Source organism: Aquarana catesbeiana, linkage group LG13, assembly GCF_042186555.1.
Source record: "Aquarana catesbeiana isolate 2022-GZ linkage group LG13, ASM4218655v1, whole genome shotgun sequence".
Lineage (NCBI taxonomy): Eukaryota > Metazoa > Chordata > Amphibia > Anura > Ranidae > Aquarana > Aquarana catesbeiana.
This window is the reverse complement of record NC_133336.1, coordinates 68,007,012-68,021,509: the sequence shown is the minus strand read 5'-3', so window position 1 is coordinate 68,021,509 and position 14,498 is coordinate 68,007,012. Positions and strand designations below refer to the sequence as shown.

Below are 14,498 nucleotides of genomic sequence, written 5' to 3'. Positions count from 1 at the left end.
TTTTTTGAAAGCAAACATTTTAAACTGTAAATCCATTGAGACTTTTCACAGTTAGGATCCAATACCTTGAAAGGTAAATCTACCCAAAACTACTCTTTTTAGCTTCTAAAAGCTCAACTTCTCAAAAGGGCAGAAAATCATGGGGCATCTACCCAACGATGACATTCAAATCTAAAAAAATCAGTTTTAGCTGAAGTTGGGCTTCCACCTTAAAGAGGTATTAAATGCTTTACCATTAATGTAGGGGTGGCCAATAATTTTGCCATGAGAAGATGGGACTCTTGTGTAGGGCCAAATCACTAGGTTTTGTATGTAGAGTGGCAGGCTGGAAGGAATCACTACTGTCCCCTAAGAGAGAAAGACTGAGGACTAATTCACACCAACCGCTGCATTACAATGTCCAGTGGGATGACTGTAGTGGCGATATGCCAATCTCGGCGCATTACTCCTAGCTTGTAAGCGCTAATGAGCAGGGCCCTCTGTTTCCTCCTGTATTGAATTGTATTGTAATTGTACTGTCTGCCATCATTGTTAAGCGTCATGCAAACTGTTGGCACTATGTAAATCCTAAATAATAACACTTTTTTTTTTTTTTAATAAACAAACTGTGAAATGTTAGACATTTCATTACGTTCAACTGGCCACCACATGGTACAAGTGGTGGATTGCCTCACACTGTGCTGAAGAAGTACAGCATGCAGTGCTGTTTTTTTTTTTTCCACCACCGCAATGGAGTGCCGTGAATCGGGCAAGTAAGACAAGAAATTTTGCCTCGTCATGTGGTGGACTGCACTGGAATAGCCACACAGTCCCACATCTTCTGGTGTGAATGAACCTTAAACACGAGACTGTAAACACTGGGCAACCCACTAATCGTGGTGGAAGCGCCGACATACTGTGTTTGATCGCCGCTCATAGGAGGAGGACCAGGTAGATGACCGGCACCTGCTGCAACAGACTAGGATGAATCACTGCCGCCCTTCGGAAGAAAGACTTGCAGCAGTACGGGGAAGCTGGTGAGCACTGACAGGCTGTGTACAAGATCACCGCTGTCAGAGGAAGGAGTGCTGTATGTTTCACTACACTTCGGAGTGAAGAACAGGTGCTAATACAGTAAGAACTGTCTCAGCCGGTATCAGAGTGGCAGGAGAGCGTCTGGAGGTCTCCTAGGCCAGTAGTTCTCAACCTCAGTCCTCAAGAACCCCCAACAGGCCATGTTTGCAGGTTTTCCTTTATCTTGCACGGGTACTTTAAATCAGAGTCAATGGCTTGGTGTTTTGGACAGCTATTTCATCTAAGAGAAAATCCAAAAACATGACCTGTTGGGGGTACTTGAAGACTAAGGTTGAGAACCACTGTCCTAGGCAACACTCTCCCACTAGAAACGAGTCTCTCCACTGTGTCAATCATCTTCTCCAACTCTCTTTCCTCCAGTTCTGGCTGCTCTTCACAGAGTCCATACAGACTTTATCTGTATGCCTCTGTGCCAGTCAGCTTCCAAGCTGACCAGCTCAGAAAAGCAAGCTGACAGTGGAGGCACCGCGGGCCAAACAGAAAGCCAATGGGCCGGATGTGGTCTGTGGGCTGCAGTTTTCCCAGGTCTGCATTAAGTTAAATGCCCCTCTACCTGTCCTACCACCCCTAAACACTTACCTGGCTCCATGTCACTACTGCAGCACCACTCCTTACTTCCCGCTTTCACAGGAGAAGCAGCAGAGCCATTGACTCCTCAATCCAATTCCTGTCAGGAGGAAAGGGGACGTGGCTTAACTCCACTATGTGTTCATGGACACACACAGCCTGGCTTGTGCCCAAAATGCAGCCCTATGGCACTTTTCTGTGCAGCCCTCAGCAACCCTGCAGGCATTAATCTATGTTTCCCTATTGCCCTGTAGTAGCAGTGATTTTCTAGTAGCCTCATGTAATATGTCTCCAATCCCTGACCACCTCCTGTATCGCGTCCACAGTCCCTGACCACCTCCTGTATCGCGTCCACAGTCCCCGACCACCTCCTGTATCGCGTCCACAGTCCCCGACCACCTCCTGTATCGCATCCACAGTCCCCGACCACCTCCTGTATCGCATCCACAGTCCCCGACCACCTCCTGTATCGCGTCCACAGTCCCCGACCACCTCCTGTATCGCGTCCACAGTCCCCGACCACCTCCTGTATCGCGTCCACAGTCCCCGACCACCTCCTGTATCGCGTCCACAGTCCCCGACCACCTCCTGTATCGCGTCCACAGTCCCCGACCACCTCCTGTATCGCGTCCACAGTCCCCGACCACCTCCTGTATCGCGTCCACAGTCCCCGACCACCTCCTGTATCGCGTCCACAGTCCCCGACCACCTCCTGTATCGCGTCCACAGTCCCCGACCACCTCCTGTATCGCGTCCACAGTCCCCGACCACCTCCTGTATCGCGTCCACAGTCCCCGACCACCTCCTGTATCGCGTCCACAGTCCCCGACCACCTCCTGTATCGCGTCCACAGTCCCCGACCACCTCCTGTATCGCGTCCACAGTCCCCGACCACCTCCTGTATCGCGTCCACAGTCCCCGACCACCTCCTGTATCGCGTCCACAGTCCCCGACCACCTCCTGTATCGCGTCCACAGTCCCCGACCACCTCCTGTATCGCGTCCACAGTCCCCGACCACCTCCTGTATCGCGTCCACAGTCCCCGACCACCTCCTGTATCGCGTCCACAGTCCCTGACCACCTCCTGTATCGCGTCCACAGTCCCTGCAGCCTTTAGTATCACTTTAATGACAGGTAACAGAGCAGAAAGCTGCAAAGCTAACTTCCAAAAACGTGAAACTGTACATGTAAAGAATGTTCTATACTAGGGATCTTCAAACTACGGCCCTCCAGATGTTCTGGAACTACACATCCCATGAGGCATTGTGAAACTCTAACATTCACAGATATGACAAGGCATGATGGGAATTGTAGTTCCTGAACAACTGGAAAGCCGTAGTTTGAAGACCCCTGCTCTATACAAATGATTAGAAAGGATATTGTTATCTCTAACAAAATGCACAGCACTTTGGGTGGGCGGGGAGGTGTTGTGGTCATTTTAGTTGATTTCCACCCATAATTGTGAAGCTTAACCTGAGGGAACTTTCCCTCATTAACAACTCACAGATGTAATGTCTATTCAACAGGAGCAAAAAAGAAGAGAAAATTGTACATTTAGATGCAGTAATTTATGCATATACTTGCAAATACCAATAAGCATATAACGCATAAAATTAAAACACTGGTAGCAAGAAGCGGATGAAGATTTTTACGCACCCGTTTGCGAGTATACAGGAAGTCTTTATGAAGCATACCTTGGTTTTTTTTTTTAGGATTTTTCTGCCAACCTCTGCTAGCAAGAGTGTGTATAAACATCAGGAAATATGTCTATGTGCAAGAGACCTAAGGGTACATGGACAGGCCTTATGAAAACCTGGCAACCAGTAGACAGAATCTTGCTGGCAGAAGTTGGCAGGAAGATACTGTGTAAAAAATGCTCTGTATACATGTAAAGAGCAGTGTGAGGAGTGGTTACATGCATACAACACTAAATAGATCAGTTACTAGGAAACAGGAGGCTTCTCAAAGAAGGCACCTAGCATCCATCAGTTGCTAGAACACAAGTGGCTTTTGCTTTCAATAAAGACAAAAAAAAAAAAGAAATCCCTGAGGAACTAAAAAAAAAAAAAAAAAAAGTTGCCTCTTAAATTTCAAAATGTTTCGGTTCCATTACTGTATTTAGTTAGGCAATGTTAACGGCTTGCCGACCACCTCACATAGGAGTATGGTGGCTGAGCGGCTCTCCTGGGCTGGATCATGCATCCAATACGTGGCCCAGCTCTTCCAGGTAAGGGGGGGGGGGGGGGTGCTCCCGACGTCTCGGCTGTGCTGCGATTACTCACTGCACAAGCCGATCATCGGGTCCCGCACAATGGTTTCCAGCCATGACCCGCTGATTGGCAATGAGGAAGACGGGACTGAGCTCTGTTAATGTAAACATAGAGCTATGTCCTGTCAGCGGGGATGTGCCGGTTTTAGTTTCCCTGCAAAGCAGGGAATAAAAACCGGCACATCCCTTTGTAAAAACAGCATACAGTGAATGCACCCAGCGCTGTTAGGCACACAGTTAACCTTTAAATTGCCCCTAGAAGTTCACCCATTCCCAGCGTCATTAGTACAGTGTCCGTGTATATTAGCACTGACCACTGCAGTAGTGTCACTGGTTCACACAAAATGTCAGATTGCCCGCCATACTATCACAGTCCCGCTATAAGTCCCTGATCGCTGCCATTACTAGTATTAAAAAAATAAAATAAAATAAAAATTCCAGTTTATACACACCATAGTTTGTAGACGTTTGTATAACTTTTGTACAAACCAAATCAATATACACTTATTGGGATTTTTTTTTACCAAAAATATGCGGCAGAATAAAATGTTGGCCAAATATGGCTACATTTATGAAGAAATTTTAATTTTAGAAACTTTATTGGATTTGTTTTATAGCAGAAAATTAAAAAAATATTGTTTTTTTCCACAATTTTCAGTCTTTTTTTCCTTTATATAATAAAAAACTTAGAGGTGATCAAATACCACTAAAGGAAAGCTCTATTTGTGGGGGAAAAATTAAATAAATTTCATTTGGGTAAAGCACTGCATGGCCTTGCAATTGCCAGTTAAATTAACACTGTGCCAAATAGCAAAAAAAAGCCTGGTCATGAAGGCCTCTGACCTTCTGGACGGGTCAATTGGTTAAACACACAGCAAACAAACTTAAAAACAAATATATAAAAAGGTAGTTGCGCGCTGCTATTCAATACAATAAACGAACAAAATTGCTGCTGCTCTCACCTATGTGTTCCCACAGAAGGAAAGATATAAAGTAAATGAATGAGACAGCGCTGCATTTACACTAAAAAAATATATATATATAATAACATATAATAATATCACAAAATACGTAGAATAAAAGTGTGCAAAAAAAGTCTATTAGTGACATATAGGTGATAAATCTTCTACTAGCATGCAGGGAGATGTGAAGTTTTTTTCCTTGCTTCAAATAGCTTCCACACCAATAGTGCTCGCGCCACCATGTGCAATGCTCGCTCACCTCCTTGTAAGACCCTGCAAGGGGTCAAACATGCCTTGCACACAGTGCAACTCTCTCTTAAGGAATGCTCCACACTGGTCCTTGACAATTTCTGTTAGGCTCTCAGGGAACAGACAATAATCTACAATAGGTGTAGTTTCCTTCCACTATGTTGCTTCAGACGTGACTCCACATTGGCTGCCGGTAGTTCCACAGTAACATAGAAGAAACAAAAGTGCCTCCAACAGTGCAGTATTCGGGGGATTAAAAACAGAACTTCACCACCCCAGTTAATATTCAACTCACATTTATTTAAAACATTAAAAGCACTGATACAAAATCCATAGCAAAGATCTCACTTGTTGCGAAAGGTTCCACCGCCAGGCTCCACCTCTACTAGTTACGCCACCTACCTCGTGGCTTCATCTGGAGTTAGGTGTGCAAGTAGAGTTGCCACCTCATCCCTTTAAATCTGAACACATATGAATTACACAGGTTCTGCAGAAAAGGCACTGAGTTTAATTACCACCTTAATCAGCCACAGAACCTGTGTAATTAATATGTGTTCGGGTTTAAAGGGATGAGGTGGCAACCCTATGTGCAAGGTGTTTTTGACCCCTTGCAGGGTCTTACAAGGAGGTGAGCGAGCATTGCACGTGGTGGTGCGAGCACTATTGGTGTGGAAGTTATTTGAAGCAAGGGAAAAAAAAACTTCACATCTCCCTGCATGTTAGTAGAAGATTTATCACCTATATGTCACTAATGGACTTTTTTTTGCGCACTTTTATTCTACATATTTTGTGATAGTTTGTTTATATTTTGTTTTTCGTGTAAATGCAGCGCTGTCTCATTTACTTTAGAAACAAACAGGTGCATCAGAAAAAAAAAATCAATTAAACACCTACTTAGAAGCCTGGAAAGAAACATAACATGCCCAATGTACAGTTCTTGGGTAAACCTATTTACCCTAGAGAAGGGGTCTCAAACTGGTGGCCCTCCAGCTGTTGTGAAACTACAAGTCCCATCATGTCTCTGCCTGTGGGAGTCATGTTTGTAACTGTCAGCCTTCAATGCCTCATGGGACCGCCAGTTTGAGACTACTGCTCTAGAGGAACCCCTAAAAAAAATGTTCAGGTCTCAGTGAACCCCTTCTAAAACCACTTCATGGTGAGTCAATGGGAAGAACGCCCCTTTACATTGGTGGTCAGTAGGAAGAATGTCCCCCTTCTAGACAGCAAAATCTAACTAAAGCTAAATCATGCCTCTGTCAGTTGGCATTGGCCCCAGAACTAGGCAGGCACCATCAAATGGGAGGTCAACCAGCCACAGCTCAAAGAGCCCCTAGCAACCCTTGGAGGAACCCTGGTTGAGAATGGCTGCCCTGGTGATTACCCAAAATTCTTTGCAATGACAAGAACCTGCTTGAACAATCTGCCGAGAGACAAAAGAGTAAAAGAAAAAAGCTAATGCTGGTAAATTAAAGTCTTTAAGCCTTTGTGAGTATAACAATGGTGTCACACCCCTACACCATCTATAAGAGCCATTTCATGCTGCAGCAAGAGGAATTTTCGTAATCTATAATCAAACTTGGAAAGTAGATTTTCCAGAAATAACGTAAGCTAGCGTGCATCCCAGCTAAGGAATGGGCATTTTTAAGATCAGCAGCCCTTGTAAAAAAAGTGTCACTTATTCCTCCTTAGCCTCAAGTACTCGCCTTTCTCACTCCGCCTCCATTCAGCTGCTGGAAATGCAATGTTGGCCCAGCACTGTCGCATTAATTCGGATTGGAGAAAAAAGCCTTAATAAGTAAGCTCCAAAAAGTCGCTTTGTAGCTTGCACAGCACTTCATTTTCCCACTGCCAGCAGCTAAACAGAGCAGTGGGGGGGGGAGCAAGGAAAAGCAGAATACGATGCTGATGAAAGTAGTATGAGGGCAATTAAGAGAGACTCTTGGACCTTTGAGCAAAATGGAAAGAAACACAACATTAACCACTTCAAGCCCTTTTTTGCAATACGGCACTGTGTCGCTTTAACTGACAATTGCACGGTCGTGCGACATTGTACCCTAACAAAAATGAAGTTTTTTTCCCACAAATAGAGCTTTCTTTTGGTGGTATTTGATCACCTCTGTGGTTTTTATTTTTTGCGCTATAAACAAAAAGAGAGCGAACATTTTGAAAAAAAAAAAGCATTTTTTACTTTTTGCTATAATAAATATCCCAAAAAAATTATATATAAAAAAAAAAAAAAAAAAAAAGACCAATTTCTTCATCAGTTTAGGCCGATATGTATTCTACATTTTTTTTTTTTTTACCAAAAATAAGTCAATGAGCGTATATTGATTGGTTTCGCGTCTGCAAAATAGGGGATAGATTTATGGCATTTTTATTATTAATTTTATTTTTTTATTAGTAACGGCGGTGATCTGCAATTTTTATCGTGACTGCAACATTGCAGCAGACAGATCGGACACTTGGCACTATTTTGTGACCATTGGCACATATACAGCAATCAGTGCTATAAAAATGCACTGATTGTGTAAATGTCACTGGCAGGGAAGGGGTTAAACACTAGCGGGCGATCAAGGAGTGTGTTCCCTGGGCGTGTTCTAACTGTAGGGGGATGGGCTCACTAGAACATGACAGGATCACAGGGAGTAGTAGATCCCCATCATGTTGCTAGGCAGAACAGGGAAATGCCTTGTTTACATCTCCCCGTTCTGTCTTCTCCGTGTCACGATCATGGGCCACTGGCGGACATAGAGTCTGCGGGCGTGCCGCCGGCAGCGCACACGCTAGCCGCCAATGATGCAGCGACGTACGGGTGCCACTTTGCCAAAGTATATCGGCGTGAGACAAGTGGTTAAAATGCATCTAATCTTTAGATCCCAATTCATTTCTTTTGTGCATGTTCTGCTAATGCATGTATGTGTCTGCCATAAAATGCTTTTTTAAAGGGTTAGTTCTCCTTTACAAAAACTGTATACACAGTAAGGGGTGTTTCTAGATAAAATCGAACTGTACAGCTCTCACTAGAGTTGAATAATGCCCTTGCTATAGGTGCAGGCTATTTACATACCTCATGACGCCTGACCGGAATACTCCCAGGACGTTACCAAGATGCTGCTAGGTGAGGCCTAGTCATTACTGTTAGCCTTCACAGGAATAAGCTCTTTCTCCGATTCTTTGTTTGAGAGCTCACTTCTATGGATGAAGATGAGCAGTAACGACAAGGCCTCACTTAGCAACGTCTTGGGAGTATTCCAGCCAGGCTTCATGGAGGTACATAAATGGCCTATGCCTAAAGCAGGCATGTCCAAAGTCCGGCCCGCGGGCCAATCGCGGCCCGCGGTCCAGTTTTGAACGGCCCGCCTGGTTATCTAAACCAGCCTTTCTCAGCCAGTGTGCCGCGGGATCAGGGCTGTCAGATGAGCCAGATCCCCTGCCGAACTGTACATCGGCACTGTGAGAAGATCCGTCAGCCTCAAAAGTGAAAGTAAAGTGCAGGGGAGTGTGCTGTGCTCTCTGCTTCCCCCTACAGTGCAGTACCCGGCTGAATGAGGAAGTTGGAAAGGTACAATACTGTGATTGAAGCTAGATGCGTTTTAAAAGGGCTTTATTCATGTGTCTGTGCATGTGTGTCTGTCTGTATGTGTGTGTGTGTGTGTGTGCATGTGTCTGTATGTGTCTGTATGTGTATGTGTGTGTGTGTGTGTGTGTGTGTGTGTGTGTGTGTGTGTGTGTGTGTGTGTGTGTGTGTGTGTGTGTGTGTGTGTGTGTGCATGTATGTATGTCTGTGTGTGTGCATGTCTCTGTATGTGTGTGTGTGCATGTGTCTGTATGTGTGTGTGTGTGTGTGTGTGCATGTGTCTGTATGTGTATGTGTGTGTGTGTGCATGTGTCTGTATGTATGTCTGTGTATGTGCATGTCTCTGTATGTGTGTGTGTGTGTGTGCATGTGTCTGTATGTGTGTGTATGTGTCTGTATGTGTGTGCATGTGTGTGTGCGTGTGCATGTGCGTCTGTATGTATGTCTGTATGTATGTGCGTGTGCATGTGTCTGTATGTATGTGTATGCATGTGTCTGTGTGTGTGTATGTGTCTGCATGTATGCGTGTATGTTACTTTTAATCTGCCCCCCCCCCATTTCCTGTACCACCAGAACTGCTTTTGTAGGGCTTGTTTGTGATAGCAGCCAGGACTGCTGCTCCTCTGAAAAGCAATCCATGCACAGATCGCTTTTCAGAGGCATATGACAGGCGGTAAAGGGGCATTATGTTGCCTCCTCACCACCTGTTTTAAGCCCGTAAATGCAGCATCACTATACCGCAACCGTGCAATGCACACAGTTGCGGGATAGTTGCAGTGCAGCCCCATTAAGCCTGGGTATACCTCCAGCTGCAGCCACAGCATGTGTACACACCCAGCTGCTCCCTCTGCAGCTAAAGGGGGAGAAGTTGGGGGTGATAAAAACAGCTTAATCATGTGGTTTTACTACCCCTCCAACCTGACATGTGAACAAGCCCTTGGTTCACATCTGTGTGGCTGCGTGCTACCTGTAGGGCAGCCCATTCATTTCAATGGGCTTCCCTACCCACAAAAATGCAGGTAAAGAAGTCCCTGACCTTTTTTTTTTTTGAATTGCACTGAGAATTAACGGTACCCCTAAAGAGCAGAGCATTCGCCTGTGTGTCGGGAACGAGCGCAGTGTATTAGTGCTCGAACGAACACACTTAGACCGAATTTTAATGGTTCAAAGAATGTCAGGCAAAATGGTCGGCCCTCACACATGTTCACTTCATCAAATCTGGCCCTCTTTGAAAAAAGTTTGGACACCCCTGGCCTAAAGGCAAATGTTTGGTAGGATAAAAAAATGTAAGAAAAATTTATGAGAAATACATTTTCATGAAATCACAAAAAAAAAATGGCAATAAAGTGTAATGTTACAGATTGTTCATTTTCATACAAGAAAGATTTCAAAGTGATTAAAAAAAAAAACAAACAGTCTATGCATTACTACTTTGTACATGCTGAGCCTTAAAGGAGAAGTACACCTAAGACCCCTTTCACACCAAGGCGTTTTTGCAGCATTTTAGCGCTAAAAATAACGCTATTAAAAGGCTCATAAAACGCTCCCTATTCATCTCAATGGACCCTTTCACACTGAGGCGTTGCGCTGGCAGGGCGTTGAGAAAAGTCCTGCAAGCAGCATCTTTGGAGCAGCTTTTGGGCATTGAAAAAAGCGCTTCAAAAACGTCCCTCTCCATTGAAATGAATTGAAAACGCTGTAAAAACGCCTGAATAGCGCCTATAATCTGCCATGAGCTGTAGAAAATTCACATGATCTCACAAAAAGGTAAACATGCAAGCAGAAAAGAGAGCATCTACAACAACAGGACTGAACTTGTGGGAAGGTCAGAATGATTAAACAGACCAAGTGCCAAAAAAACAAAATTAAAGTGCCAAAAAAAAGGAATTAATCCCAGAAAAATGAAGATTTGAAATAAAATAAGACACTGCTTGTTACTTTACAAGACACTGCTTGTTTTACATGATCTCACAAAGGATAAACATGCAAGCAGAAAGATAGCATCAATAAGGCCCCTTTCACACTGGGGCGGTTTGCAGGGGTTATTGCGCTAAAAATAGCGCCTGCAAACCGACCTAAAATTGCCGCTACTGTTTCTCCAGTGTGAAAGCCCGAGGGCTTTCACACTGGAGCGGTGTGCTGGCAGGAGAGAAAAAAAACTCCTGCAAACAGCATCTTTGGAGCGGTGAAGGAGCGGTGTATTCACCGCTCCTGGCCATTGAAATCAGTGGGGCAGTGCGGCTATACCGCGGGCACAAGCGGTTTTAACTCTTTTTCGCTGTTAAACGCCTGCAGCGTTGCGTTCATTTTACCACTAATGCCCCTAAAACGCTGTAATAACGCGGTAATAACACGTTTTAGGGCGTTTTTGAAGCGCCTTGGTGTGAAAGGGGTCTAAAGCTCATTTGGCTGTACTCGTAACAATCACAAGGGTGCAGTTTATTCTGCACTCCTGTGACCGGTTTTCAGCAGACAGCTGGCTGAAGCCCATTGTCGGCTGACGTCACAGAGCCGGTCCAGGCTCGGAAAAAGATCACGACCATATGGCCGGGATCCACCCACATGCCTGGACCAGCAACCGGCTCAGCTAGCCGCTGAGAGCCTGAACTGGCCGCTCCTATCCCCTCCACAGCCCAGCACTCCCAGGGAGCATGGGGGAGGGCAGAACAGAGAGTCCGTGACCGACAGTCACAAGCTCTCTTCTCAAGGAGCACCGAAAACCGAGCAATCGGCGGAGTTTGATCGCTCGGTTAGTGCCGTGGAGGACTAGTTCCAGCATCCACCTAGGTAAGTAGGATTCCCAAAAAAAAATCCCATACTTCTCTATTAACACGTTTGTAATGTTTAGAAATAAACTCCCTGGTTCTAAAGGCAGGTATTGTTTTTACCGAAATGCATTCTATGCATTAGGGTAGAAAACCTCCACCCCCCCACCCCCCCCAGCCCACAAAAGCTTAACCGGAGCCAGATCTCGATCCAACGATGTGCATGAGAGCAGAGGCTCTCTCTCCTCATTGGCTCAGACACAGCAGCGGGAGCCATTGGCTCCTGCTGCTGTCAATTCCAGCTAGTTAGGAGGGACCGGGGCTACACCATGCTCTATGTTGTCTTATGGATACACAGAGTCAGTTTGGGAGCTAGCACCGAGTGCCCCCATAGCAAGAAGCGCGATATGGAGGCACTCAGGAAAGGGGAGGAGCCAAGAACGCTAGTGAGGGACTCCAGAGGAGGAGGATTGGGGCCGCTTTGTGCAAAACCATTGCACAGAGAAGGCAAGTATAATTTTTTTTTTTAAATAACAAGTGAGCCTTTTAATATCGCTTTAAGCTGTGGATATAGCCCTCACTGAACGTTAAAGGGATGGAAGAGAAACAATGGAATGTCCATACAAAATGTTTAGGAAAAAATATATTTTTTTTTAGTACCTTGGCCATTCTTCTGCTTTTTCTGCCCAGTTTTCTTCTTGGACCCAGTCATTTCAGGTGGTGGAGTTGGCTGTTTAGTTACGGGAACAGGTTCCGGCTTCTTCACAGGAACCTTTGTCCCATTGACTTCTTTGTTAACCGGCTCCTTGACCACTGGCTTTGGTGGCTTCTTCTCCTTCTTCTTGCGCTCCCTGACACTGCCAATGGTCTCAGCGGGAATTATAGGAACTACATGCTCCTCTTCACTTGACAGAGCATCTCCCAATTCGAAATCGCAAAGGGCCGTCTCAGAATCTGATTCATGAAGGTTTCCATTCCGAGTTTCTTTCTTCTTGTTCTTTTTTTTGTCGGTTTTCTTTTTGTCTATTTTGGCAGGGGGCAGCCTCTGGTCTTTCTTCTGCTTGGCAAGGACCTCTTCATATGACGTCTCCTTCATAAAGAGCCAGAAGAAGAGCAGGAGGGCCGTGATCACCACAATTGGGAACAGGACAATAAAATAGGTTGACTCGTAAAACTCCATTGTGCTTTCTTAATCTTGTGTATTATTTCTTCTTACTACAAAAAGAAAAAAATGGTCAAAACAGTTATTTCACCCACCAGTAATAAATACATTTGCAAAATGTAAGAAAAATGATTAACAAGCCAAATAACAAAACTGACATCTTTGACCCAATCCAAACTTAAAGGGTTTCTATGTCACCCACTAGATTATCAGTGGTATGTCATTGCCTATTTTCAGGTTTGGGGCGCGCATGCATGACACACACACACACACACACACACACACACACACACACTGCTGAACGGCTGTGTGCAATCACAGCCCAGAGAACTGTGTTGGTAAACAACACAGATCTCTGTACAGAGGGAGCAATTTGTCAGTTTCTCATTCCTGAAAAGCAGGGATGACAGAGATATTTAGGAAAAACAACACACAGTACACACATTACACATAGTTAGGCACAAATTTAACCCCTCGATCACCCTAGATGTTAACCCCTCTCCAACCAGTGCATTAGTACTGTAACAGTGTAGAGCACGTGTCAAACACAAGGCCAGTGGGCCTCGCACCTCTTCTGCAGCTGCAACCTCCCTGGTCTCCTTCCCTACCTTGTCTCAGCAGCAGAGAGGACGACAGAACTTGTCTCTGTATTCAGCAGAATCTGGCAGTGGCCCTCCTCTGGTCCTCTTTAAGACCCTGCTCTACTTCCCAGTCCCCTGAGCTTCTTCCCTGCGGCAGCACATGGTGGGGATGAAAAGGGGCACTGCGATGTAAGGGAGGCTGGGAGATTCTTGACTTCTGATGATGGGCTCTTGACATCTTTACATAATGTAATGGGGGGGGGGGGGGGGGGGGGGTGCTATGGACATCTAGTCTTATCGGCAACCATAACGCTGTTGTGTGGCCAGTGAAAAAAAAATAAGAGAATTTGACACCCCTTGTGTAAAGTATTACCACTGATCACTGTATTCCAAAATTCCAAAATATATACCGTAGTTTGTAGACCCTAAAACTTTCATGTAAATCAGTGACCATACACTAGAAGCTGCACGTTTAAATCGTTAAATAAAAAATCCGATCTCCTTAACAAATACTTAACAAATAAAGACTTTTAGCCCCGGTTCACACTGAGGCAGCGCGACTTGCAGCGCGACTGCCTCAGGCGACCTGGACACGACAGGGGCGGCGACTTGCAAAACGACTTCTATAAAGAAGTCTATGCAAGTCGCCTCAAGTCGCCCCCAAAGTAGTACAGGAACCTTTTTCTAAGTCGGAGCGACGGTTCCATTGTACAGAACGGGACACTACTTGTCAGGCGGCGAAGTCGCCTAACAAGTCGTCCTAGTGTGAACCGACCCTTACACTGGTGGAAGTTGCTCTGAGACAATCCATCCCATCCTGTCTTCTGGCTATCGATGCCAAAAAAGCATTTGACAGGGTGGGATGGTGCTACTTTGAAGAAACATTAAAACAATGGGGAATAGGCCCTCAACTTTTGGAGAAAATAATGGTTCTTTATCAAAACCCAAGAGCTAGAATACAGATAAATGGAGCCCTCTCGGACCCTATGATTATTTTTAACAGAACCCGACAGGGATGTCCTTTATCCCCTCTGATATATGTATTGGTAATGGAACATTTGACCACAGCTATTTGTAATAATCCAGACATTCAAGGGATTAACGTCAAGGAAATAGAATATAAAAGGTCAGTATATGCAGATGATTATTATACATTACTAATCCAGTAGTAGCTATACCAAATCTAATCCAGGAATTTAACCGTTTTGGAGCAATGCGTAATTGTAAAAAGGTAATTATGACAAATCAGAAGCTCTAAATATTACACTATCAAATAAAACTCAGGATCTTCT

General features: G+C 45.0%; 1 protein-coding gene across 14 annotated transcripts in view; it reads right to left on the bottom strand.

The window, feature by feature from the left end:
* The window catches only part of KTN1 (kinectin 1), a 199,892-nt gene that overhangs the window by 128,814 nt on the left and 56,580 nt on the right, over positions 1 to 14,498 (bottom strand). For all 14 annotated transcript variants that reach the window (XM_073610590.1, XM_073610597.1, XM_073610596.1 and 11 more), the window contains exon 2: positions 12,124 to 12,678. In XM_073610590.1, the coding sequence (XP_073466691.1) occupies positions 12,124 to 12,643 (520 nt within the window). In that variant the 5' untranslated portion in view covers positions 12,644 to 12,678. The remainder of the gene's footprint in view (positions 1 to 12,123; positions 12,679 to 14,498) is intronic.